Consider the following 24,735-nt stretch of genomic DNA (forward strand, 5'->3'; position numbering starts at 1 on the left):
GCCAAGACTGACGGCCTTGCGGTGGGAAGAGCAAAGTTGCCGTTTGCAATCCTGCATTCCGAGCGCGTCCGTCTCCAGAGCCACGCATGAATGGCCTGATTCTCTCTCTCTCTCTGCAGCTCACTTTTTCCTCCCAGACTTTGCAGGCCTCTCTCGGTCCCTTTCAAACTTTCTCACCATCCCTCGCTCACCATTTGTGGCTTGTGTGTGTCTTTTTTTTTTTTTTTTTTGTCCCGTTCACATCGCCTTCCGTCTCCAGACCCACGCAGCAGTTTTTGTTTGGTCAAATTTTGTAGATCTGTGACGACAAAAAAAAAAAAAAAAAAAAAAAAAATCACAATTTTCAAGTCAGTATTTTATGGAGTAAATAATTCACATCTTAATACCTATGGATTTAAATTGAATATGCATACATTTCCTCTGTATGTTCCATCTCATGTTTTCTCAATGATTTACAAATCAGACTTTTGAACCGATATTACTTCGATTCACAAATTGTGCTTCAATTTGCAAATAATCTCGGAATCACCCGCACAAATATCGTCCACCCCGTTCCTGACACGTTCCCGAGGTCGTCCGGCATGAGTCCGACCACTCGCTCAAGCACTGTACTACATAATGGAACTAAAAAAAAAAAAAAAAAAAATTATTTCTAGATTCATTTGTAACGTTACCATAAGAACAAATTCCACATCACATTTTTCTGGAGCTGGAACATTTTCAATTGCATTTCCATTTATTTTCATGGGGAAAAATTGCTTTGGTACGCGAAGGTTTAAGTCGATGTCAAACGTGTTTTGTTGCTTGGAGGTTGGCTTCCAGACTTTCAGTGTTTCAGTTTTTGTCCTATTTAATTGTAATATCGATTTGCTGATGTTAATGGCTAAAAGTAAAAAGAGCAACATGCCAGATGACTTCTTCTTTCGCTTTCGGCTTATCCCGTTAGGGGTCGTCGCGTCATCTTTTTCCATCTCCTGCATCTTTGTCCCTGTGTTCGGTCTTCATCTCGCACGACGAGTTCCCTCAAAATCAGACTTCCAATTCTGTTCTTTGGTGTGTTTTGGTCTTCAATGTACTCAAATTGTACAAGCAGAAGTTTTCAACTTGAGTCAAAAATGTACGGAATCCCGTTCAAACGTGGCAAATGATTTTGTGGTCCGCATCCACATTTCAGAAACATTCTAACCCCATATAATTCCCAAGGATGGGTTTCTATGCTTAATCTTGTGTGATTTGAAGAACATTTTCCAGATGTATGCAAAGAAAGGCAGCAAAACTTGAATAGGCTTGTGATCCAGATCATTAGCATTCACGGAAACGTAAATTCAACCTGGATGTTTGTCACGTTTCGACACGTCATGTCTGTCAGTGAAATATCGAGCAATTATGTAAAGCTTTGGTTTGTCGTGTCTTACGGGATTCTAATAGCTGAAAGGATTTAGACGCTCCCCCACACTAAGAATGGTCTGTGGATGGATCGCAGGTAACCAAAGGTCAAAAGAGTCCCACTGGTTGATCGGACAGGTTACAAATGTTAAATTCTTGGTCTCCCACGACGAGAGCCGGATTTGCCCCGTCCACTTGCCTTAAATTCTTGCTCAAGTCTCCAAATGGCAAAGTTACGATCCATTCGACCGCGGAGCACTTGCAAACGTCCCAATTGTGCGCGTCAGGCGTCTTTTATTGTTGAGGTGGACAGAATCCAGTGTGAAAGGTCTCTGCTGTTTGTCTGCTGAGTCATGTTTTGCATCCCAACTCTGGAGCGCACCGCTGACATCTCTGGGACGTTGGGCCAATCTTACCACCGAGTCATCTTGACACATTTCGATTGTAGCTCCAATTAACGGTGACAGTGTATGAGTCTGCATTAGAATCAGAGCTATACATAAAGTACGTACGTCTATACTGATGTATGTACTATCTAAGGCCCAGTACTCGCAAGCAATACTGACGTCTTTGTGCACCGTGTTTCTGTTTGATTTGGATTCATTGCCGAAGTTGCTTGCTTGACTCGTCCGTAGTCAGTAAAGTCAAACAAAGGCGGACATTTCCTTGCTCGTACAAAGCACATAATGTTGACGGTGTTCAGCGAAGATCAGGTTCAGGAATCAAGTATCGTCCGCGTCGAGCCAAATCTGAAGTGACGAATCGGGACTGCAGGTTAATTGCCAGGCGAAGCAAAGACTGTCCAGTGGGACAAATGCAAGCAGTGGTTTCAAAAACTAGCCAAGCGGTGGAAGATTAGCCACTTTCTCATTTAGTCACCCGTGGATGCTCCAATTTTGGAGAATGCTTTCATTTTAAGCCGGCAAATTATGCATTTCAAACAGTTTACAGGTGTCTTTACTTGACTGCGTGACTGTGACGTACTTGTGGCCAAATACCCGAAGGATCGACAATGACGTGACATTTTTTTTCCATCACTGAGTTTTAGCCTTGCTGGAATCACCCGTGATGTTTTAGGATGGGGGAGATACCAGCCGAAAGCAATCGGGTCACTCTGACTTATGGCGCTAACCCCGTGCTACCAAAGAGTTCTTGTCAATTTAGCGCAACGATCGGTACATGTGCAACTTGCAGATGATGCAATATCTTGTTGGTCATTTTTCCATTTTAAAGCCTGAAAGGTTCATGACCAACAGAAAAACTCTTTTGCTTCCTATAGAATAAAAGAATGTATAGCGTATGGGTCATTTTCATGTAGTTTGATTAATCACAGTGAAGCTATGTGGAAAAAAAAAAAATACATTCATAATAAAGGCAATCCTTATTGAGAGAGAAAGTTGGCTCCTCTCAATGCGGAGCATCAAGGGCTCTACTCCGAGCCCCCCCGGATTCTGTAAACCCGTACACCAGCACGCGGAGGAAACTTATTTCGGCAACTTGTACCCCGGATCGTGTTCTTTCGGTCACGACCCGCATGCGAGGATTAGGAACGTAGATCGACCGCTAAATAGAGAGCTTCGCCTTTCGACTTAGCTCCCACTTTTCCGCAACGGGCCGACACGAAGTCCGCACCGCTGCAGACGCTGCACCTGCCCGCCTTTCGATCTCGCGTTCTCGCAAGTGAAATCTGATTAGCCATTAGCCATTAGCTTTGTTTACTTGAATGTTGCAGTCAGTACCTGATACGGCAGTTTGAGCATTGGAGGAAAGGTAAACTTTGCCCATATGCCGCATATGATTACAAGATGCAATATACAAAGTCATTGTTAGGATAATGCCAACACGGTAGGTGTATTAAGTCAGCTCAAATGCCCCCCCCCCCCCTTAAAATTGCACATATTCCATACGCTGCTGAAAATGAAACGCTCGATGTACATTCACATTTATCCAAATTCAGTTTTTTTTTTTTTTTTTGCTTAATATTAAATAGATGGTTCTATAACTACTTAATACTTGTACTGTATTAAGTCTGATAAATGCCCATCCCATATACGACAGCTGTGAAGTGTTGGAAAAGCTTGAAAAATGATCTTCGAACGCGACCTTAGTGTAATGAACAACATCATCCGCTGACAGCCTGAGTACATGCTGCAACATTCTCTCCTCTCCTGGCTTAGTGTAATGTTTGAAGCACCATATTTTTATTTTATTTTTTTTTTCCCCTTGAGTAGATTTGAAGACGCTTTTGCTTCCAAGTAAAGCCAGCCGAGAGAATAATTCCTGCGTGCACAAGTTGATTTCCTGAGATCAGTCAGGAAAGCAATGCTGAGGCAAACTCATTAGTGACCTCCGCTTTTGTCTTACTCGTCATTTTTTTTTCCCTCTCCCATCTAAAATCCCAAACATAACGCGCGGAAACGAAAATGAAATTGCCCGTGTTTACTTTTTGTTATTGTTGCTTTTATGTTTGGAATCCATGTTTTATGTTATGATATGAGAGCAGCGCATCTGCCTCGCAGTTCTAAGTTTGCGGGTTTAACTCCGCCGTGGAGTTTACGTGTTGTTCCCGTCCCTGCGTGCCGCCTTTCCTCCCGCATCCCCAAAACGTGCATGCTAGGCGGAGTGACGACTCTAAATTGCCCGTAGGTGCAAAGGGTTGACCAAGACGGCCGGGATGGGCTCCTGCTCCCCTGCCGACCCCCGTGAGAATGACGCGCTGGAGAAAGTGGACGGGTGGCAAGCTACGGCACTACTGTACATTATTTGAAATCAAATCCCTGATAAGGTTCCACGATGGAATCGGAAGAGCTTTGATGAACGGCTTCCAAGGTGGCAGCTGTGCAAAAGTAAGAAAGGTTGCCCGTCATCCCCATTTGTCCAATTATTGCCGCCTCCTTCTCCCTCTTTTTGCAGGCTTTTAGCCTCCGCTTTGAGCGAGGCAATTTTTGGAGCATTGTCTGACACTCCTGCCCTCAGACACCATGCAAAGACTTTTTCCATTTTTCCAAGCGTATCCCAAGCCCGACACTTCTATCTCCCAGCGCTGCGTTTCATCCCTCCGCCATCCCTTTTCATGTGTTCACGTTGTGTGCGCATCGCTCCTCTTCTTCCTCACCTCTTCTTTCACCTAATGACTCCCCGGAGTCCCACCTCACTCCCACGACTGTCTACATCTTTATTTTAATTCTCCTCCCATCCCTCCTTTCTTATCTCCTTAGCATACAAATCGGATAAAAACAAGAGCTTCGGGGGGAGGGGGGCGGGGGGGTACACGAGAGAATAATGTCAATAGATGCATAAAAAGGTACGCGTGTACACACGCAAGGACATAAACATGCAATCCCGTGAGCGTACTCGACTCCATTGGCGGATGCGCAAGACGCTAGCTCAACTCCCCGAAGTCGAAGGAGGTTAGCAGTCGGGCCGCAAACGCATTCAAAGAGCGGCCCGACGTCTTCACGCGGCTCCTATAATTAGAACGCGGCTCCGTGCGAAACTTCTGCTGTCAGCAGCTCGCGTGCACGCGTTCGTATAAGTGTCGCTAGCGGACGGAGGCGATGCCGAGGACTCGGTTGCGCTTTTGAGAATTTGTGTTCGCCGCCGGAGGAAAAAAAAAAAAAAAAAAAAAAAGGGGGGGGGGGAGGGCGACGCTTAGCTGAGATTTGCGTGCTGCGTGACATTTTACTTGTTTTTGAAGAGCGCAGAAAAACAAATCTTGACATCAAAATACTGTACGAGGAAGGAAGCTTTGAACAGCTGCTGCCTGTGTTGCGCTTTTTATACTTTGTATTTTGGTTGTTGCGTGCAAGTACGTATCAGTGTTGACTACACAGTTCCCTCCAATGTTTTTACAGACTCGCCAGTTAATGTTCGGACCCTCTTCTCTTCCATGAAGGAAATGTCGCACATCTTTTGCCCCCCCCCCCCCCCCAACAGTTTTGCAATGTAAATTATTAGCTCGCGCCAAGCCCGTGCATTAAAAAAATTTGTCATGAGAGAGAATGGACCACGACCAAGAGGGGCGTGGCCTGGCCACCGCATTGTCCGGTCACATGAGGCAACGTGATTAGACCAAGTATTTACGTTGGACTTTTCTCACTGATATTTGCCAGTTCCTTACCTTGAGTGAGTGAGTGAGTTGCGTTCACTGCCAGCAGGAATCTCCACCACCCAGCAATTCTCGTCACACCAATTCTGTGCCACCGTAGTTTAGTCCCGTCTAAGTTCATGTTTCCAAGTTTGCCTCCGAGTCATCAGAACTCGCTTCACGTGTTGGGATTTTGCTTATAGCCTAACGTTGTTGTGCCTCTGCCTTCTCAGACTCCTTACACCGTGTACGACCTCAGCTTTGGATAAAACTACGCCTAACATCATGCCCTCGTCTCGGAGTCCTACATTTGGGTCCAGCCCCGCACCGATGGTCCATGACATGTTTTAGATATCGGAATAACATTCAAGCTCTGAGGTTGAATCCAACATATACCAGGGCACTCGTTGAGATCCCATTTTGTTTTTGATTTGACCTCCTAATGCTGCAAATTCAATAAAAGATCCCCCCCCCCAAAAAAAAAAAAAATTCAGTCGCGTCTATTCATTTGGAACGCTCAAGTTAGGATGTGACCAGTTGACGCATGCTAACAGAGGAGCTGATGGGCTTCATCACCTTTGTCTCATTTCCTCTACGTGACTTGGTAACAGCAGCAACAAAAGTTATGCGCTGAAGCTTGAACTTATAATTTAGAGCGAATGTCGTATTTTTTTTTTTTCACCTGCAGCCTGTCGGTGAGCAAAGCGACTTTCCCGAGATGTTTGCGTGGAGGTCTCCTCTCCGAGTGTCAATGTGATCAGCTCCCTTTTCCCAAAGCAACGTGAGACGCCCAAACGCCGTGTCAGCATTTCAACCTGCAACTCGGTCTGGCTGCGGCACAAGCTCTAAGTGGGAGCGCGATACATAATTTATGTCCACTTCTTATGAGCATCTGTCAGGATGTTGGCCGTGTTTGTGCGTGCGTGTGTGCGTTCAGAATTTGTGAATGGTCGGGGTCGTACGGACCGGTCCGCAAACGTCTTGTGAATCCAGCGACCGTGTTGGTGGTCCGCTGAAAATCAGCCCTTCACCTGTCAATCAAATAGATGTTGACGTTCACTGCAGTCATCCACTGGCTGAGTAACGTTATGCTTGATAAATACATTCATCATAATGCATTTATAAAGCCACTTTCTACTCCCACGGTCGACAATGCCCACGTTGCATCACGTGACCGACGTGTTGCCCCCGTGCAGCGCATCCGCGTAGCTCGTGCGTTTTTTTTTTTCCTCCGTGTGTTCGTTTAATTTCGGGTCGTGAGAATGTTTGTTATCCAAATACGGTCTGGAGACGATGAAGGGTTTCTTTGAAGCTTTTTATGTACAGAATATTCCGGGCGCTTATGAGTTACAGACAGTGGCTGTAGGCGCTCACAAGTGCAAAGGTACAGAAAGAGCTGACATCTTTTATCTTGTCTTAATGTCGAAACATGGGCGGCGTCTAACCTATTGAACGACATCGAGAACTTCAACTTAGACGAAGTTCCGTCTAAACTTGTTCTAGCTGGTATCAACTGGTTTCCAGTATAGAGCTTAGCAAGTTTACTTTGTGATGCGATGTGCAGAGACGCGTGATAACGTTCAAGGACACGTCGGACCACAGAGCAGAACTCCACACACTTCAGTAGCCTGGTCCACAAACCTCAATGGCCCGTTTTAGTCACATGCTCTGATGACGTACTTGGCGTTCCACCTACGCCGCCGCCATCTTTATCGATTTTGCAGCATAATTAAACACATCATCTGGTCATTTAGCTCCATTTGTTCAAGCGGACACGCTTCCACGGTCGCCGTTGTCGTTGCTTTCTTCCTCGTTACGGAAAGTAAAGTTAAAATGGCCAGCGGAAATAACCAAAATGTGCTGAAGGGAAAAACTCCACCGTATGTCGTCCTAGCCCAGGGGTCATCAACCTTTTTGAGGGCTACATGACTTGTTTGCAGTGAACTTCAGTCATAGTTCATTTTTTGTATGATGTGACGTTTCAGGTATTTAAAAAAAATAAATAAATAAATAACATACGCAAGTCAGATTCAAAATTTAAAGCTGTGGTATTTTTAGCGGGCGCCTTGAATTGTCCTCACGGGCTACCATGCGCCCGCGGGCCCCGCGTCGGTGACCCCTGTCCTAGCCTATACCAGCTGTAGCGACACCTCTGACTTGGAGAAGAACTGCCGCACATTTTCAGTACCGCACGCGTGGGCTCGCGCCGGCGTATAACGGCAAACTGCACACGGGAGAACCGCAGTGATGTGCGCGTATAAAGCCGCCTTTTCCCTGCACGAGCACTTGGAGAGGCGCTGACATTTTGAACGACTTCGCCGCTGTTAGCTCCTTAACTTGCTAGCTCGCTAACCCGTGACGGGGCTCGTGAACACAACAAACATGAATGTTTCCCTAAGAGTCCGTTTTGTGAATCTACGCGCCCCACATGGCGTAGAGGTGCGAAGTATTGGACGGACCCAACACTGTGAAACGTGTACCGGTCCACCGGCGTTCCACGACTGTGCTAGCGGCTAATGAGACGCCGTGTCGGCACTTGTCATTACTATTGATCCAGTTTGGAAAAACTATCCTGTCCATTTTATTTATCGAATGATGGGGATAAGTTGATAGCGTAATTATCATTACAGCCCTAATTTTGTCTTCCATTTCTAGATGTGCTCTGGTAAAGTGAGGGAGAATTCGGGACGGGGGAAAAAGCTATCGGCTCCAGCAGGATTTTAGCGCAGGCCAATTTTCCGGCTTGCGCTGTGAAAGTGGCGGGAGAGTGGGAATTGTTCGAGTGCACTCGAAGAGGTCTGTGATTTTTTTTTTTTTTTTTTTGTGCAAACTGCTGCCAGAAGGAGGACAGATTGACATTTGGCCAAGCTGTGCAAACGTTACCTGGCCAGTACAAATGCAAGAACATTTTTGCTTCACAGCGAGTAGCCCCCTCCCAGCCCACGTCGACCCTCGAGGATTCTGCGTAAAAGCCGCGTTTGGACCGTCCGTTGTTGGTGAATATAGACGACGGCAAAGCATTCGCTCCTGTGAATTTTTTTTCTGAAAATTATAGTACTGGACTGAAAAAAATGTTCCATTAACCTCGACTTTGATCATGTGAAGTGTGGAAAGAAATCTGCAGACGTTCCACCCCGAGTGTTGTCGGCCTTGGAGTGTTCCATTGTGTCTCGAATGTCTTACTTGCGAACGGAGTCGCCAGCACTTTCAAGGTGGTCATGGCAACATTGTTACTAAGGCTTTGCTGGAAGATATCATGTAGACGCACCAAGTGGATCCCAAGTGAAAAGTCTGCTTGGATGCTGGTGTTGTTTTCTGCTTTTTGCACTCGGACAACACGAAACCAAACCCGATAGTCGCGGTGAGCCTTTATTTCACAGACGTTTATTCTTAAAAAGACAAACATATTGGACTCGCACTCACGTGCAAGTTTATATCTGGATACGACTCGGCTCATTTAAACGCATTTACATTTCACAGATTACTTGCACGTAAATTTGATTTTTTTCACAACGTTGGTTGCTTTGGCCATAGCAAATTTGAGGGCCCAAAGGTGTGTGTGGGGGTGTATAATAGGGATAGAGCTCATTGCTAATTTACTTTTTGCGCACATAAATTTCTTCACCAGCAGCTGGATTTTGAGGGTAGAGCACCAGTCGGACATGTCTTGATTCATAAATAAAGTGGACTATAAAATCCACAACCGCCCCGCGTAGCATGTCCAGAAGGGTCTCCGAGAGAACAGAACTTGAAGACCGGCTACCTTGCATTCCACGCGCTGGTGTTCACATATGCAAAAACATTTAAATTATTCATTTGATCATATATTCATAAGATCAATAAATTATTAAACGCAGTAATGCACGGACGCGGCGGCAATTAGCAGCAAAACATTTTTGGTGCGTTTTCATAGTTGTCGCTCCCTTGTTATCGACGCGTTCTGTCACCCCCCCCCCCCCCCTTTGTTTCCCCCATCGTAAAACAGAACTTTTATGATAATATTGTGCGCCGAGCACGGATCGGTCAGCCCTCAGGACGACGCACGTGCTGTAGCCGTACGCGTGAAGTGCTCGATCTCAGGGCGGAAGTGCCGACGGTGTACCAGAAACGCACACGTTCGAGGTGCAGAGCTATTCATCTGTCTGGAGGAGGTCAAGCTTTGAGTCATGCCAGGATCTCCCGGCCTGGCCGCGACGACCTCGACGTGGGTGGTCGCGGCGTCTGCGCGTCGAGAGGACCAGGGCGGAAATGGAACGAGTGGAGAGGGGGCGCTCGCAGGGCAATTAAGGTGGGAAAGAAGCGGGAGAAGAAAGACGGCGGCGCAGCGCCGACCCGCGAAGTCCTTCCCGAGTGCAGCGTTACTTTGAGAGGTCAACGGCCAATGAGCAAGAAGGCCTCGACGCTACCAAAGAGGCTGTCGTGGCAAAACGTGAACCCGAAAATAATGGAACGTGCGTGTTTTTTTCGAAGCACATCGATTTGTATTTATGTCCGAAGTCTGTCTGGGAAAGTGCGCGCGGGTGAGGCCTGGCAACAGCGGCAACAGCAGATGCCGCCGGCACCGCAGGCCGCCTGCTTTTTTTTACAGCCTTCTGCGGAAATGTTTGGATGCCAACCTGAGCTCTCATCCGCAATGGAGCTGAGTTGATGTCCACTTTTGAACCATACAAATAGATATTTTTATTTGTTGACACGATATTCGGAGCAGCGGAAAAAGACTTTCTGACTCCTATAACCGGGTTGCGCCCTTTGTGCGGAGACTTCAAAATAAACAAACCTACAAATTGGAACCAATATTTGGAGCGATCTTCTTTCCTCTATGACGCTACAGTTGGTGAGTGATTTTTTTTTTTCCTTTTTTCAAAAAATGTTTTTGTTCGATTTGATTTGTAAACAAATAGCATTAGAAACCGAGAGAAAGGAAAAATTCCACATGCTAACTGTACATCCATGTTTAAAGTAAAATATCACTTTAAACATGGATGTACAGTTAGCATCTTTCGCACCGATATTACGTCTCCGAACACTCAATTTTTCCAGCTGGCTTATTAAAAACTGATGAAATGTTAGCTCAAGTGCGGTCTCAGAAGGAAACAACATTAAGCTGTTGAATGAGTAACGCGAGAATGAGTTGCATTTCTAAAGTGAGTCAAGAGATGCGCTACGTACTTCAATGACTCAACACACTTTGGAACAAAGAGGTTAAAGGTCCCAGGCCATTAATTTAAAAAAAAAAAAAAAAAAAAAAAACACACAAATCATAACCTTTGCGGTTCTTTTGTCGAGTTGACAAGATCATTTGGGCTGGAAATGCCCAGGATGTCCTTTTCCGAGTCTTTTTGGCCTGGCAATCGATATGGCAGGATAGCTCGTTAAAATTCGAAGCGCATACGAGCTTTGCTCCGATCGGATTGGTGTCATTTTTAATTTAGATACATAAAGCGGCTTTGCTCTGATTGGAGCGCCCATGCATTCACGGCCACTTCACGTTTGAGTCCTTTGACTCTTTTCTTTTTTGTGAATCTATCAGTGCAAAGCGCAATTCACAAAGCGGGCGGTCCCAGCAGCCGAGACTCCCTTGCCGAAAATTTGGGGTTGCTCAGGAGAGTTTTGCGGGCGGGTACTAACCACAAAGTCGCCACGTACTCAAATATTAATTGACCACACTAGATCGTGCAGTCAGCAATTCCAAATCCGCTCGTCCGGCAAACCTTTTGCCGTTTGTCGCCTTTTGCATTTAATCGAGGAACCACATACTGTAGATGTGAAACTTCAACCGTATCAGAGAAAATGTTGTATTTTGATAGTGTTGGACCTTTAAATACATGCAACATAGAAACAGCAGAATTTGTACGAAAGGTTCCACGTCACGGTGACTCACAGTTCTGAGGACCCGGTTTCGATCCCGGCCCCACCTGTGTGGAGTTTGCATGTTCTCCCCGTCCCTACGTGGGTTTTCTCCGGGCACTCCGGTTTCTTCCCACATCCCAAAAACATGCAACATTCATTGGACCCTGTAAATTGTCCCTAGGTTTGATGGTGAGTGCAATTATTTGACTCAGTGTGCCCTGCGATTGGCTGGCGACCAGTTCAGGGTGTACCCCGCCTCCTGCCCGTTGACAACTGGGATAGGCTCCAGCACTTACCGCGACCCTTGTGAGGATAAGCGTCTAAGGGATGGATGGGTTGCCACGTTTTAAGACGTCGTGCATCCATTACACTGATTTAAAAGCCAAATATTTTGTCACAAGACCAGAATTTTTTGGGAGGTAATTTCAAGCTGTCCCCTCTGAGTATTTGGGGTGTGGCGCTGGCATAGGTTTATGGCATATTGTGAGAAATATGTATCAGGGATGAAAAAAAAATAATTTCACATAGAGTGCGTACATGAAGAGTAAAGTTGCGTCGTTTCAAGTCAACACCCAGTAATCGTAATCTCAGTCCACGTTTCTAGAAATGGCGGCGTGCACGAACGAGGAACGTGGCTCATAAATGTGTTGGTTGACAGTTCATTAAGAGGCAAGAAAAAGTGTGGGCGGTGTCGAAACCCGCCCGCTCCCTCACGCACGCCAGCCAGCCAGCCAGGGGGCCGCCTAAAGCCACATTTAGGCAGATTTCATGAGCAGCAACGAGACGCCAGCGCTACTCTTCTCCTCAACCTGCTGGATATTTCAGCGAGTGCCCTCCTCAACTGTCTTGGCTTCTTCTTCTTCTTCTTCTTCTTCTTCCTCCTATCAGCTGTCACTTCCCAGAGTGCTCGAACTCGATCCGAGCGCGTCTTCTGCCCGTATCACGTCGTCGTGTCCGATATGAGGCCGCCGCTCGCCTGCTGCCGCGGCCTCGATCGCTTTACGCGACTCCGTCAAGAATTGAGGAGGGCGAGCCCTCGCAAGCGACGCCCGCCGTCCCTGTAGAAAAATGACATTGTTGCAAAAATAAGATCATCGCTGAAGTGGTTGTATGAAATTTAAGGCTGATGCAAATGATGACCCAGGGAGGGAGGACATGAGGACGGTGGGCGAGATTAGCCTTAGATGGAAAAAGATGACACGCTGTGGGGGGGGGGGGCACTAACGGGACAAGCCGAAAGGAAAAGAAGAAGAACTAATTCATGAAGGTGGATCACAGCAGTTAAAAAAAAAAAAAAAAAAAAAAAAAAAAAACCACACACACAACAAAGTACCGCAATTCTATTTTGACAAACAAACACAACATTTACAAACAAAAATAAGTTTTTGAGAGAAGCCAAGCCACGCAACAGACGGCTGCTGATGACAAATTTGCAAGGGGGGAGGGGGGGGGGGTGCGTGAAACAGAAGGAGAGGTGGAAGCAAGCCCGGGAGATGAACACCCATCACAAGCAAGCTAAGAAGAGCCAACAGCTGTGAGAGCGCAATTTGATCCTGGGGGGGGGGGGGGCGCACACGCAAACATTATACTTGGGGGGTGTGTGTGCGCAAAAAAAAAAAAAAATGCACGAGGGCACAAACACATGCTCACATGATCCAAAAGAGCCACATTACACATGAAATATTAATGGGGAAAAGCAATCAGCAAAAATGGAGATGGAGGAGACGCACAGAGAAGGGTTAGGTTGGGTGGGGGGGGGGGGACAAAGGGGGACAACGCTGGAGAGGGAAGGCCCGACCAACCAATCCGGGGAATGCGCCTACGTCATAAAATCACGTGACATCGCCATATTGCCCGTCAAACACAGCATTGTTGAAAGTTAAAACAAAAATATACACCCAGAGTTTCGTCCGATACCGTTAAACATTTCGAAGGGGACAATAAACGAAAAACGAGAGACACTTGGCATTGAGGGTCCATTTTTAATGGCGAAGTCGATGTTTTCGCAAATAAAGAAATTGGCTTCCCTGTCCTGGACAACTGCGGGTAGACGCGTATCTGGTGAAGAGTTTGAAAGCGTATCAAAGTCTGGACGGATACAAAAACTTTGTTGCTAATGCGCCGTTGCGGAGGCGAGATATATCAAATATATCGATAATATGAGATTGAGAAGAATTAGTCATACCTGAGATGAAATGATTGCCACATGGGCGGATGTATTTCGTCGGGCGCCACCCATCCCCTTAAATTGCCGAAATATTTTCAGCTGGTATCCCGTCGAACAATATCTGTGAAGAACTGGCTCGTCTTTTGTGACACGCAGCAGCGAAAAATCTGCTCCGGATCAGCGCCGCCGAGAAGGCTTTTAATTTCAAAGTTGCCTGAGCTAAATGAACCCTTAACCCTGCGTTCGCCCCCTAGTGGCTGGCTGCCTATTTTGGGAGCATTTCAAACGTTCTCAAGAAGATCAGCTTCATTTCACCAAAAATCGCAAACTTGATTCAAATTGAATTCATTCATCAGCCCAACTTAAAATATGCATTTGAAACAAATCTTTTGTGACACCATTCACACAGCATTTCCGACACAATGTGTACATTTTAAAGAGTTTTTGTTTTTTGTTTTTTTTTTTTTACCGACAACAAGAATTAAAGAAAAGCACCAATAGTTGAATTCGATAAATGCGGAACAGTTCCTAAAAGATCAAGCACTGTGACCAAATATTTCAAATACATGAAATCCTGTATTATCATTTTCAAGGCATCTGTCATATGTTTCATACGCATAGGTGTATTCGTGGATGCGTGCGCGTGTTAGTAAGCGAGAGTGCGAGCACGTCGGTGTCTTAATTCATGATGATGAAGCGCTAACAGTCAGGCGTGTTTGTTCGCTTACGGTCCTGACTGGCCCTTAAAAGCTTTGCGGAATAACGCCATCAATCAGCGTGCCGTGACAAAAAGGTCAAAAAACGCGGGGGAGGTCGCGCAGAGCGCCGGCGCTCTCGCTCCGCCGCGGGAGTTTAATCATCGGCGGAAAATATGGCCGCCCGTCGTCGCGCGCGCGCAAAAACCCGGGCGGACATGAGCGCCAGCGCGGAACACGCATTAGCGCGCAGCGGTAGCTAGCGTCTGATGAAGAGCGGGAAAGGTTGCGGAACGGAGCGTCGAGGCAGCCGCGAGGAGAAAGGAAGCAAATCGGGAGATGGCGATCGCTCTTCGTAATCTGCTCAAGTCACTTTTCTATATCACGGACGATCGTCTCGCTACCTTTCATTTCCTGAACTGGACGGCTCGGGCTTTGCGTCATCGCCCAACATCCAATGTCATATTGCGCTGTGCCGTTCTCTCGGGGGGGGGGGTCCGAGTGGGTTTCTATACAGGTTCATCTCAATAATTTACAATATGGAAGACATTTCCATTTGCTTCAGTAACAGAGTCATTAAACACGACAAATTCCTGCCCGGCTTCAACCATGAAAATCATTTTCGTTCAAAATTGGATGAATATATTCATTCGTTTTCCAAGATGCTCATCCCCACAAGGGTCGCCGGAGAGTGCCGGAGCCTACCCCGGCTAACTTCCACACCGTGAACTGGTCGGCAGTCAGTCGCAGGGCGCAATTCGAGACCGATCAGGCGTGTGTACCACTACATCTTCAGTGACCCTGTTTGAATGCAAAATAAACATTAAATGTTTCCGATATTAATTTGCAAGATTGCAGCAGATTAAAGGAATTGGTGGAATGTGCGAGTCAGCCGAATCAAGCGGATGCAAATGACCCTAAAGGGGTTTCTGTTTTAATATCAAAATTACTGACAATGTTTTGATGGCATTCCAAATAATTTTACGGTAATTCGGTCACGTTCTTTCTTCAGTCGAGTTGTTGTTTTTTTTTTTGTTTTTTCAATTTGATCTGGAGAGAATGTGTAATCGGAGAGACAGACAACCCTGAAGAATGATTGAATGTTCGGCTTCATTTGGTATTCCGGCGAGATCGCGAACGTAGCACATCAATACTGGCAGGTAAAAGCCGCTCCAAGCAAATAAACGGGAAGTGTCAAAAGTAAAAATCGGCTCCAACAATCCGTAACTTTCTGACAACCTCGGTCGGTTGCAGCGCCGAGCGCTTCCGGAGGACTGGCCTTGTTATTTGTCTGTGCGTGCCTGTTTGTTATTCTGATGATGGAGGGAAGACTTCGCGGTCTTTATTAGGCATGACTCAGCCGCCTTTTAAGGCAGTCAGCATTTCCGAAACGTGTCGCGGCTTTGCCATCGAGAACTGCTCAACATAGGAACGGAGACTTTGGACTGGAGTGCCAAGTGGCAAATTTGCACTCCCTCCCTCTCACGCCGTTGATTTGGTTTTCCCTTACCATTGCGTTTCGAGTGCGATTGGATGAAGTTCGACCTCTGCAAAGGTCAAACCGTTTGAATTTTTATCATCGACAAAATTCATGGCTCATATCGACCTCCTGTGTGTATCGTTTCGGACTCCGCTCCCAAAACTGTCAGTCTTGTCTCCGTGTCGAGATTTTCCGTCGAGACCAGCACTGATCTGCCGTTCTTGGACTTCATTCATGCGATAGGAAGATCAATCCATTGATAAAACAACAAATAACGACCATAATCACCGCCGTAGTGACTGCGACCTACGCAGCGGATGGTTATGGTGGTTGATGGTTAAAATGCAGCACTAAAACAGAAAACGGATGCCTTCCAAAGGTTTTGAAACTTTCTCTAAATTATCTATCTCCCCCTATATATATATATATATATATTTTTTTTTTTTTTTAATTATTATTATTATTATTTGGTGTTCAGCCCTGTCAAATATGGCCTTCCAGTCCCCCGGAGTGCATCGGTTGGCTTGTCAGTCAATTCCTGCCAGCCGCCCGTCATTTACACTTTCACTTTTGCCTCCTAGTTTTAGTTTGACTTTTTATTTGTTTTGCCCAATTTTTTTCTGCCACTGAGTCTTGTGACCCTCAGGCAAAAATGTCATTAATTTTGCAAGAGACTCACTTTCTCACTTTCTGCCGCACACGTTACTTCATTCTGTGCGGTACTGCTCACACGAGCACGCAATATGTTTCGAATTTTCGATTTACCATCGCATAACCTGTTTGCGGGTTTATTGATTCTACAGTGGAAGGTGTCTTCCTCGCATCATTTTCTGTAATGATACAAAATATTTCCATCATTTCTGAAAGGGGACATGCGTCCATCTCTCCATTTTCTGAGGCTTTTTGGAGGTCAGGTTGCAAGGGCAGCAGCTCGAACACGGAAGCCCAGACGTCCCTCTACCCGGCCACTTCGTCCAGCTCTCACAGCCTTCCCGGACCGGCTGAGAGACGTAGCCTCTCCAGCGTGTCGTGGGTCGTCCCTGGTGGAACCTGCCTGGAACCCCTCACCATCATCTGATCAGATGCCCGAGCCACCTCATTGGGCTTCTCTCAATGTGGAGGAGAAGCGGCTTCTCTCTGAACCCTTCCCGGATGACTAACCTTTCTCAACCCTTAAGCGAAAGGAGAGCCCTTCGACGCCTCGCCGAGGAAACTGATATCAACCGCTTGTGTCCGTGATCTCGTTTTCACGACCTCCAGATCAACCGTAGTTGAGGACAGGGTTGGACATCAACAGGTAAATTGTGAGCTTCTTCTCCACGATAGACTGATACCAAGTCCGCATCAGTCCAGGCAATGTCGATCTCCCGCTGCAATTTTCTTCCTTCACCCGTGACGGGACCTCCTCCGCGACACCCGGAGGAGAGGGCATGCCGCCTTTTACCAACCGAGGGCCGTAGGTTCGGACTTGGAGGTGCTGATTTTCATCGCAAAATGCCGCCAAATGCTCCAGTGACAGTCGAAGATCACGGCCGGATAAAGCCAACAGAAACACAGCATCCGCAAAAAGCACAGACAGAACACTGTTGCCACCAAACCGGACCCCTTCAACACCTCGGTTGTGCCTATAAAATCTGTCCGCGAGGTTATGGACAGAATCATCCATCTCGGCCACGTGTCGGCCTGTGAAAGCCCGTCGAGAATCCTTTGTAATGAAAGGCTTTACAAATGTATTCGACTTGGCAGCGTTCGGCCCTCACCGGAAAGCCGGCAGTGCGGAGCAAACTCCGATTCCGGTCACACAAAGGCAAGAACAGCTCTTACCGCGAGGTCCCGTCCCACATTCCTGGATCTCCCACCCCCTCCCCACAGAAGTCCACAAAGCACACGTAGACTGGTCGGGCGGGCGCCTATGCACCTCCCACAATCCTGCTGAGGCCGTAAAGCTCGTCCACTGGATGAGATCCAGCACTAATGATTCAATACGTCTGACAAAGAAAATTCATTTTCGTATGGATTTCCTGTAAAAATGCTTAATTTGGAGAATAAATGAGCGCGGTGCAAATGATTTCTCAGGAATCAGCAAGACCCAAATGGGGATTGTTAAGTAATAGCGTCAAATGATTTGGTTCATTTAATGTCATCAATGTCTTTTAACTTGGGATTTGCACACAAGCAGGCGACATTTCAGCAGCTTTTCAGATCAGAGCAGCTAACGCAGTTAATGACTGCGCAACCTACGGTGTGTTTGTCGAAGCCTTGGCAAACAACACGGTCTATTTGTCGCGTCAAGTGCCGCCAGCGCTCGGCAAACGTGCGATTTGTCATTACGGGGGCGCATTGAAGCCGACGTCGCCGGCGCTTCTTTAGCGTTTGTATACGTGCTTTTCAAAGGGGATTAGTGTTTGACCACTTACGTCACGTCAGCGCGCTACCTTTAGAGCCTAAAGGTGCAAATAAAGAGGGGGATCAGGACGTGAGCAGATGCGCCAGACTAAGCCAGAGGCGGTACAGATCCCACCTGACGTGAGGATTGCGTTTGGGGATCAGCAAAGGATTTGGGATCCTTCCACTCTCTATTGTGTTCCGACAATGGCTCCTGCTGTTTCGTGGCTTTGTTTGTGGACCAGTGCGTTGTGGACACTTTGGCGTTCGGAAACTGCGAAGAACGCCGCGGCAAATAATAATAATAATAATAATAATAATGATAATAATACGCCCGTGTACGCGGGTGGCGTGCACACATTGGCAACATCCTTCGAAAAGGGGAACTGCGGTTTTCCACTCGGGCCGCCGCAGTCGTCCGCCAGGCGATTTGCCCACCAGCTGACAAAGGTTTTGTTTTGTTTTTTTTCATCTTTTTCCCGATACATATTTTATATGTCATGCAGAGCAGTGATTCAATTATGAAATGACAGGGTATGAATAAAAGATTATCGAGAATATTTTGAAAACTTTAACCAGTATGATCATTCGCTCAAGCAATCAGTACTATATTCGACAAAACACTTTTATTGTATTATATACAGTATAGTGTACAATACTCTCACGCACAACTTACTTGTGTCCAGTGTTCTGAAAATCATTTTTACACGAATGTAGGAAGAAAAACCGCAGCTAAACATTAAAAAAAATCACTTCACTTTGGCAAGCTAGATGAATAAAATGACTTTTTTAAATTGCTTTTTTATGCCATATTTAAACTCAGTGTGTCCCGATGTAGTTGACAGAACTGCTTCTGCTGGGAAATAGAAAATACTCGAGCGAAATGACCCGCGGACGGCAAATTGTGCCAAAGTTACGTAGGCCCAGTGCCTTGAAAGTTTTTAGGTTCGACAAATTGGACAGGAAGAGAGTTCAAGCAAATGCAATCCGTGATACTTAATTTGAATATCAGCTGCTGTCGCTAAATGCTATTCAATACGTCGCCGTCTTCATTTTCTCTACGCTTATCCTTGCCGGCCATGTGCTGGATTTCAAATCCTCTTTTGTTGCCGCACAAACACGAGATTAGGTCTTTAGTGCAGTGGAGGGAAGTCAACGTGGGTTAAGTTCCCGTCCTATCTCCCTCTCACGCGCACACACAAATGCGTTTTACAGTCAATATGGAAATTGAAACAGCCAGCCGTTCATTTGCTGATGAAAGAGGATTCATGCTCAATTATATCGGAATGGTTCGGGCAAAACAACGCTTTTCATTTCTTTGGGTCAAATGTGACTGAACTTGTCTCCACTGAAATAAAAATGACCTGAGGTGACCTTGCGCGGGTAGAACAATTCAGGAATGTGCTCATAATACGACCGCGGTGTTATTAGCACAAACCCACGCGGGATGGCCAAATAAAAAGGTGTGTGGGTCAAACAACAGGGGGCGTAAGTGAGCCTTTGGAGCGTCGCCCCTGCGCACACAGCGAGGGTGCGCGTGCATGTGCGTGACCTCGCTGCAGTTTGTCAGCTTGTGTTTACCCTCTGCCAGCCGCAAACAGTTCACTTATACTGGTCACACAAAGCTCCGTCCGAGTAAATAACATTGATTCACTGACGCCAGATGCTCCGATAGCTTTTCTGCGGGCGATTTCACCTGAAAGGGCCCGGACGACCCGACGGGGGAAATTAGAAATGCGGGGGGGGGGGGGGGGGGAGCGGCAGCGCGGAAGCTGTGGCGGGGTTCAATACAGCAGCAGCAGCAGCAGCAGCAGCAGCAGCCCGGCACTGCATTGCGCTCCTCGCTGTGTGCAGCTCGATCCAACTACGGACAGCGTCGCCACCGCATCCTGCGAGATCGAGCGTGGTGACGGTTGATGCTGAGGACGTCCGCAACGTTGGCCAGCCCGAACCGCCTCCAGTACAAGGAGAAATGTTACCTTGATAAAAGATAACACTGCTCATTCATATTAACATGCCGGAGATACTGCCCCGTACCCTCCCCCCCCCCCAAAAAAAAAAAAAAAAAAAAACCAAACCCTGAAAATTAACATTACTTTAAATCTCCCACATTAATTTTCTCTACTTCTTCACGTTTTCAGGGTCACCGGGGAGCCGAAGCCTACCTCCGCTCACTCCGACCGCAGAAGGCGGACTTGAGCCCGGCGTGGCCAAAACAGAAAACCATTCCACTGTACCATCAGTGACTTCCTCCTTGATTTCATCAGTTAAGGGACATGTAGCTGTAGTCCATGTAAAAGGGGTGCGACGTGTGTGGAGACCCCAATTTTGCCACATACCCTACAGATGTTGTTGCAAAAGCATACAAGTTGACTCTTGCATTCAGTCAAGTCCAGAAAGAAAGACTTCACCACAATAAAGACGTCAAAGAAACTGAAAATCAGCGATCAGATGTGACGGAGACGAGAGATCTGACATATTTGGAGTGCTTTTGCGCAATTATTGCCACGCCGATGCATTCCCGAGTGGGGCTGAATGACGTCATCTGAGCGAAATGCGGTTCAACGAAAACCTGGTTCAAGTTTTGCGCAGGTTTCTCCAAATTTGGAAAGCCCCAGTCACCAAACAATTTGAAAATTTGAAATTCAGCCAAATGTTTCGGTCAAAATATGCCTCAATATTGTTCTCAAAACTCACTAAGGCGCTCACCTCTGTCACAATCAAAAAGGAATTTCTACATATTTTGCTTTTTTGTTTTGTTTTTCGGGGGAAAGCCTAAAAAAAAAAAAAGGTATTTAAAGAAAAATGTGATGAGAAGAACAAAAGGAACACCTCACTTTGGGCCTTGTGAGGGGACTGCGAAACATTTTTGTCACTTCACGCCAGATCGAGAAAATGGCGGCAAAGTGGAGTTGACGATTGGTCGCGTTCATTGGATCTCCGAACGAGCAAAGTCTGAAGAACTGCTCAAGTTTTGCTGACGTCAGCTTCAGCTTCCTTGGCTGCCTGCTGTACGCGTTGTAAGATGTTTTTCATTTTATTTTTCGGTGTATTTTTACATTGGTTAACTTGCATGTGACCGTTTTATAATCGTTGAGAATGTTCGAATGTTGTTTAAAGCGCGACGTGTAAAGTTGATAAAGGTTGTACACACGGTCGCTGTTCCAGAACGAGTTTTTCCTTGTTACCGTTGAGGCGCTCAGGTTATAGATTACGTGAGTATTCCTTCTATTTTTTTTTGTGCGTTCCACTGACAGCATTGTGCTGCAAGGCATTGTCTAGGCTGTCGACCATTTGCCACAGTATAAATTACTGCAGCGTGCCACTGTTATGATTTCCCACTAGGATGTGTGCCAATGAACGCCTCTTTGACACAAAGAGTGAATGAAGCCTTTCCCCGCTGTTGTGTTCCACCCCCACCACCGAAAGAGCTGCACCAGCACAAATATGACGCGGGGGGTGCAACGGGCTGACAAAGCTGCATCACTCTTTTTTTTTTTTTTTTTTTCTTTCATGAATATGAGAATAAAGATGTGTAGCCAGCATGCATTGTCGGGGAGGGGAGGGGCAACGGGAGGGGGGGGGGTTGTCAGCAGCCGGGACATTAAGCCATTTAACTATATGACAGCATGCGTGGAGGGATGGAGATAGATGGGGGGGGGGGGGTAAGGTTTGTCCTCTGCAACCTACAAACACGCACAACGACCCAACACCGCCTCTGCTGCCTCTCCTGTTCCAACCCAGTGGGTGAGTTAGGGCAGAGAATATTGCAGTAGAGAGAGAGAGAGAGAGAAACTGCAGTATCGCAAGCTACAGCAGCAGTCCCGAGCAGTGCAGGTGAGGGGGGGGGGGGGGACCAAAGGACAGGGAAGAGGAGGAGGAGGTGGAGGAGGAGGAGGTGCAAGTTGAGAGAGAGAGAGAGAGAGAGAGAGAGAATGCGGGACTCTTGGAAAAAGACGCATCTTCACTCGCTCCATTAGCGACACGCCGAGCAAGGAGCGGGCGAGGATTAACGCGTAATTGATGGCCGTGCCGGGATCTCCCGCTAAATGAGCAGCCTCGCCTGGTGATTTTCTTTCTTTTTTTTTTTTTTTTTTTTTTTTTTTTTGCATGGTTTGCGTGTGACAAAGTGGCTGCGGGAAGAAGTGCCGCTGTCCCCTTCCAAGTTGCGTGGAGGAATCCCATGGCTTGGCACGTCGCTCCGCCACTGCAGGGAAACAAAGCAAAAGGCGTCCGCCGGCTCTTCAGGTAAGACGAGGCGACGATTAGACTTTTGGCTTCCTCGGAGCCAATTTGAGATTTCGGCGCTCGTCGTTGTCGGTCCTTGTCGGCTGTGCCCGTTGAGTCGTAAGCGCGGCTCGCCTCCTCTTTTGTGTGGCGACCGGTGGTGCTGCATTGCAGTTTTGGGAAAGTCAGACACGCGAGGAAAAAGATGCCGTCCCATATGTGACTAGAATCATGAAAAGTAACGCCGAAAACACGGCAGCAACGTTTTGAGCGCGGCCGGAATTTAATGAAAGCTTTCTTTTCTTATTTCTGCAGCCCCTTGGAGTTCTATATGAATAAATCACGTGGTTTGAAGAGGCCAGCGCGAACAGGACTGAGTTGCAATAGCTGTTGAGAAAACAAAACAGGAGAATAAAGGACGTAATAAGACATCTGGCATCACTAGCAAAGAGTGTCAGTCAGAAGGGAGAAAGACAAAATCAGACACCCACGCTGTGGGCTACAACGCTTGACTAGAGAGCGAAAAAGAAAGAGGAGGCAGGCCAGCCTGTCATTCAAGGCAAAACAGTGCCAAGCAGACAGAGCAGGACGAACGGAGCCATGCGTAGACTTGGTGCAGTGCACTCCTCGGCGCAGGCTCTCAGCCTCGCGGTCTTGCCGCTGCTGCAGCTGCTGACTCAGCTGCCGGGCGCCCGCTCGGCTCTCAGGTACCGGGTGGCGGAGGAGGGGCCCCCCGACGTCAAGATCGGCAACGTGGCCGCAGACCTGGGCCTGACGGCGGGTACGGGCAGCGGGGACGTCACCTTCGCCCTGGAAAGCGGCTCGGAGTTCTTCAAGATCGACAACGTGACCGGTGAGCTGACGACGGGGCCGAGGCGCATTGACAGGGAAAAGATGCCCCAGTGCCAGATGATCTTTGACGAAAACGAGTGCTTCTTAGACTTTGAGGTGTCCGTCATCGGCCCCCTCCAAAGCTGGGTGGACTTGTTTGAAGGCCGTGTGGTCATAACGGACATCAACGACAACACACCTTCCTTCCCCTCACCGGTGCTCCAGCTCTCGGTGGAGGAGAATCGTCCAATAGGCACGCTTTACCTGCTCCCCACGGCTACGGACAGGGATTTTGGACGAAACGGCATCGACCGCTACGAGCTGATCCAAGAAGGCGCAGCTGGGGCGAGTTCGGCGAGACGCGCGGTGGGAGGAACTCCCATTGGTAGAGTCGACGGGCTTGGGGATAGGAGGGGTAGGAGTGGAGATACTGTGGGAGGAGCCAGGAGTACTGTCTTTGAACTCCAAGTGGCTGATATACCAGACGGTGAAAAACAACCTCAACTCATTGTCAAAGGTACGTTGGACCGTGAGCAGAAGGACTCGTATGAACTGATCCTGCGTGTCCGAGATGGAGGGAACCCCCCGAGATCATCCCAAGCTCTGCTGCGGGTTTCCATCACAGATGTAAACGACAACAGCCCGCAGTTCGAAAGGCCCACGTACGAGGCAGAAATGGCGGAAAACGCACCTCCGGGAACACCGGTACTGCAGGTGAGGGCTTCGGACCGTGACGTCGGCGTGAACGGCCAAGTGGAGTACGTCTTTGGAGCGGCCACAGAATCGGTCCGACGGCTGCTGCGACTGGACGAGGCGACCGGATGGCTGAGCGTTCTGCACAGAATCGACAGGGAAGAGGTGGCCCAGCTCCGGTTCACGGTCACAGCCCGGGACAGGGGTCAGCCGCCACGGACCGACAGAACCGCAGTCATTTTGGCAGTCCGCGACGAAAACGACAACGTCCCGGTTGTAGAGATTCGAAAGATCGGCCGAATCCCAGTGCGAGATGGCGCAGCGCTCGTACCTGAGAACGTTCTGGTAGACACGCCGGTCGCTCTGGTTCAGGTTTCGGACCGAGACCAAGGAGAAAACGGGGCTGTGACCTGTACAGTTGTTGGGGATGTCCCGTTCACTTTGAAGCCAGCTGGCGAAACAGCTCTGCCACCCTTACCTGCGGATGAAGCGTTTGACCGGTAAGTCAGAAAAGGCGGAATTTTCCACCAACAAAAAATTGGATTGCTTCCGAGGGATTGACTGTAATTATTCTGGAGGACGTTATGAATCCTAAGTAATGGGAATAATAACGCATTCGTGATAAACCACATTATTTAAGGTAAAAAAAAAAAACAACAAAAAAAAACAACAACAACACCTATATGCGATCGGCCCTCCATTATTTCTCTAGAAAGGGTCTCGACAAATTCGACGTTTGGCAGAGAATCCTATGTTTTTTAATCATCTGAGCTCAAGTGAGTCACTCATTCACTAAAACCAGAGTGGATGAAATGTCACACGAATTGTAAAACGGAATCATAAATGTGCATTCAAGTCAAGGGTTTTCTGACTTCGTTTACCAGCATTATTGCAGTCGTGCATATTCCAAATGTCACTGTTTTCGAGTCAGTTG

At 47.5% G+C, this 24,735-nt stretch overlaps 1 protein-coding gene across 4 annotated transcripts in view; it reads left to right on the top strand.

The window, feature by feature from the left end:
• pcdh7a (protocadherin 7a) overlaps positions 1–24,735 on the top strand; it is a 192,452-nt gene that overhangs the window by 113,110 nt on the left and 54,607 nt on the right. For 3 of the 4 annotated variants that reach the window (XM_061829690.1, XM_061829689.1, XM_061829688.1), the window contains exons 3-5: positions 20,192–21,070; positions 22,181–22,298; positions 22,593–24,301. In XM_061829690.1, the coding sequence (XP_061685674.1) occupies positions 22,878–24,301 (1,424 nt within the window). In that variant the 5' untranslated portion in view covers positions 20,192–21,070; positions 22,181–22,298; positions 22,593–22,877. Of the gene's footprint in view, positions 1–20,191; positions 21,071–22,011; positions 22,299–22,592; positions 24,302–24,735 lie in introns of those variants that run through there. The other variant, XM_061829691.1, reaches the window with a different exon arrangement.

This window comes from Syngnathoides biaculeatus, chromosome 9 (assembly GCF_019802595.1).
Source record: "Syngnathoides biaculeatus isolate LvHL_M chromosome 9, ASM1980259v1, whole genome shotgun sequence".
NCBI classification, from domain to species: Eukaryota; Metazoa; Chordata; class Actinopteri; order Syngnathiformes; family Syngnathidae; genus Syngnathoides; species Syngnathoides biaculeatus.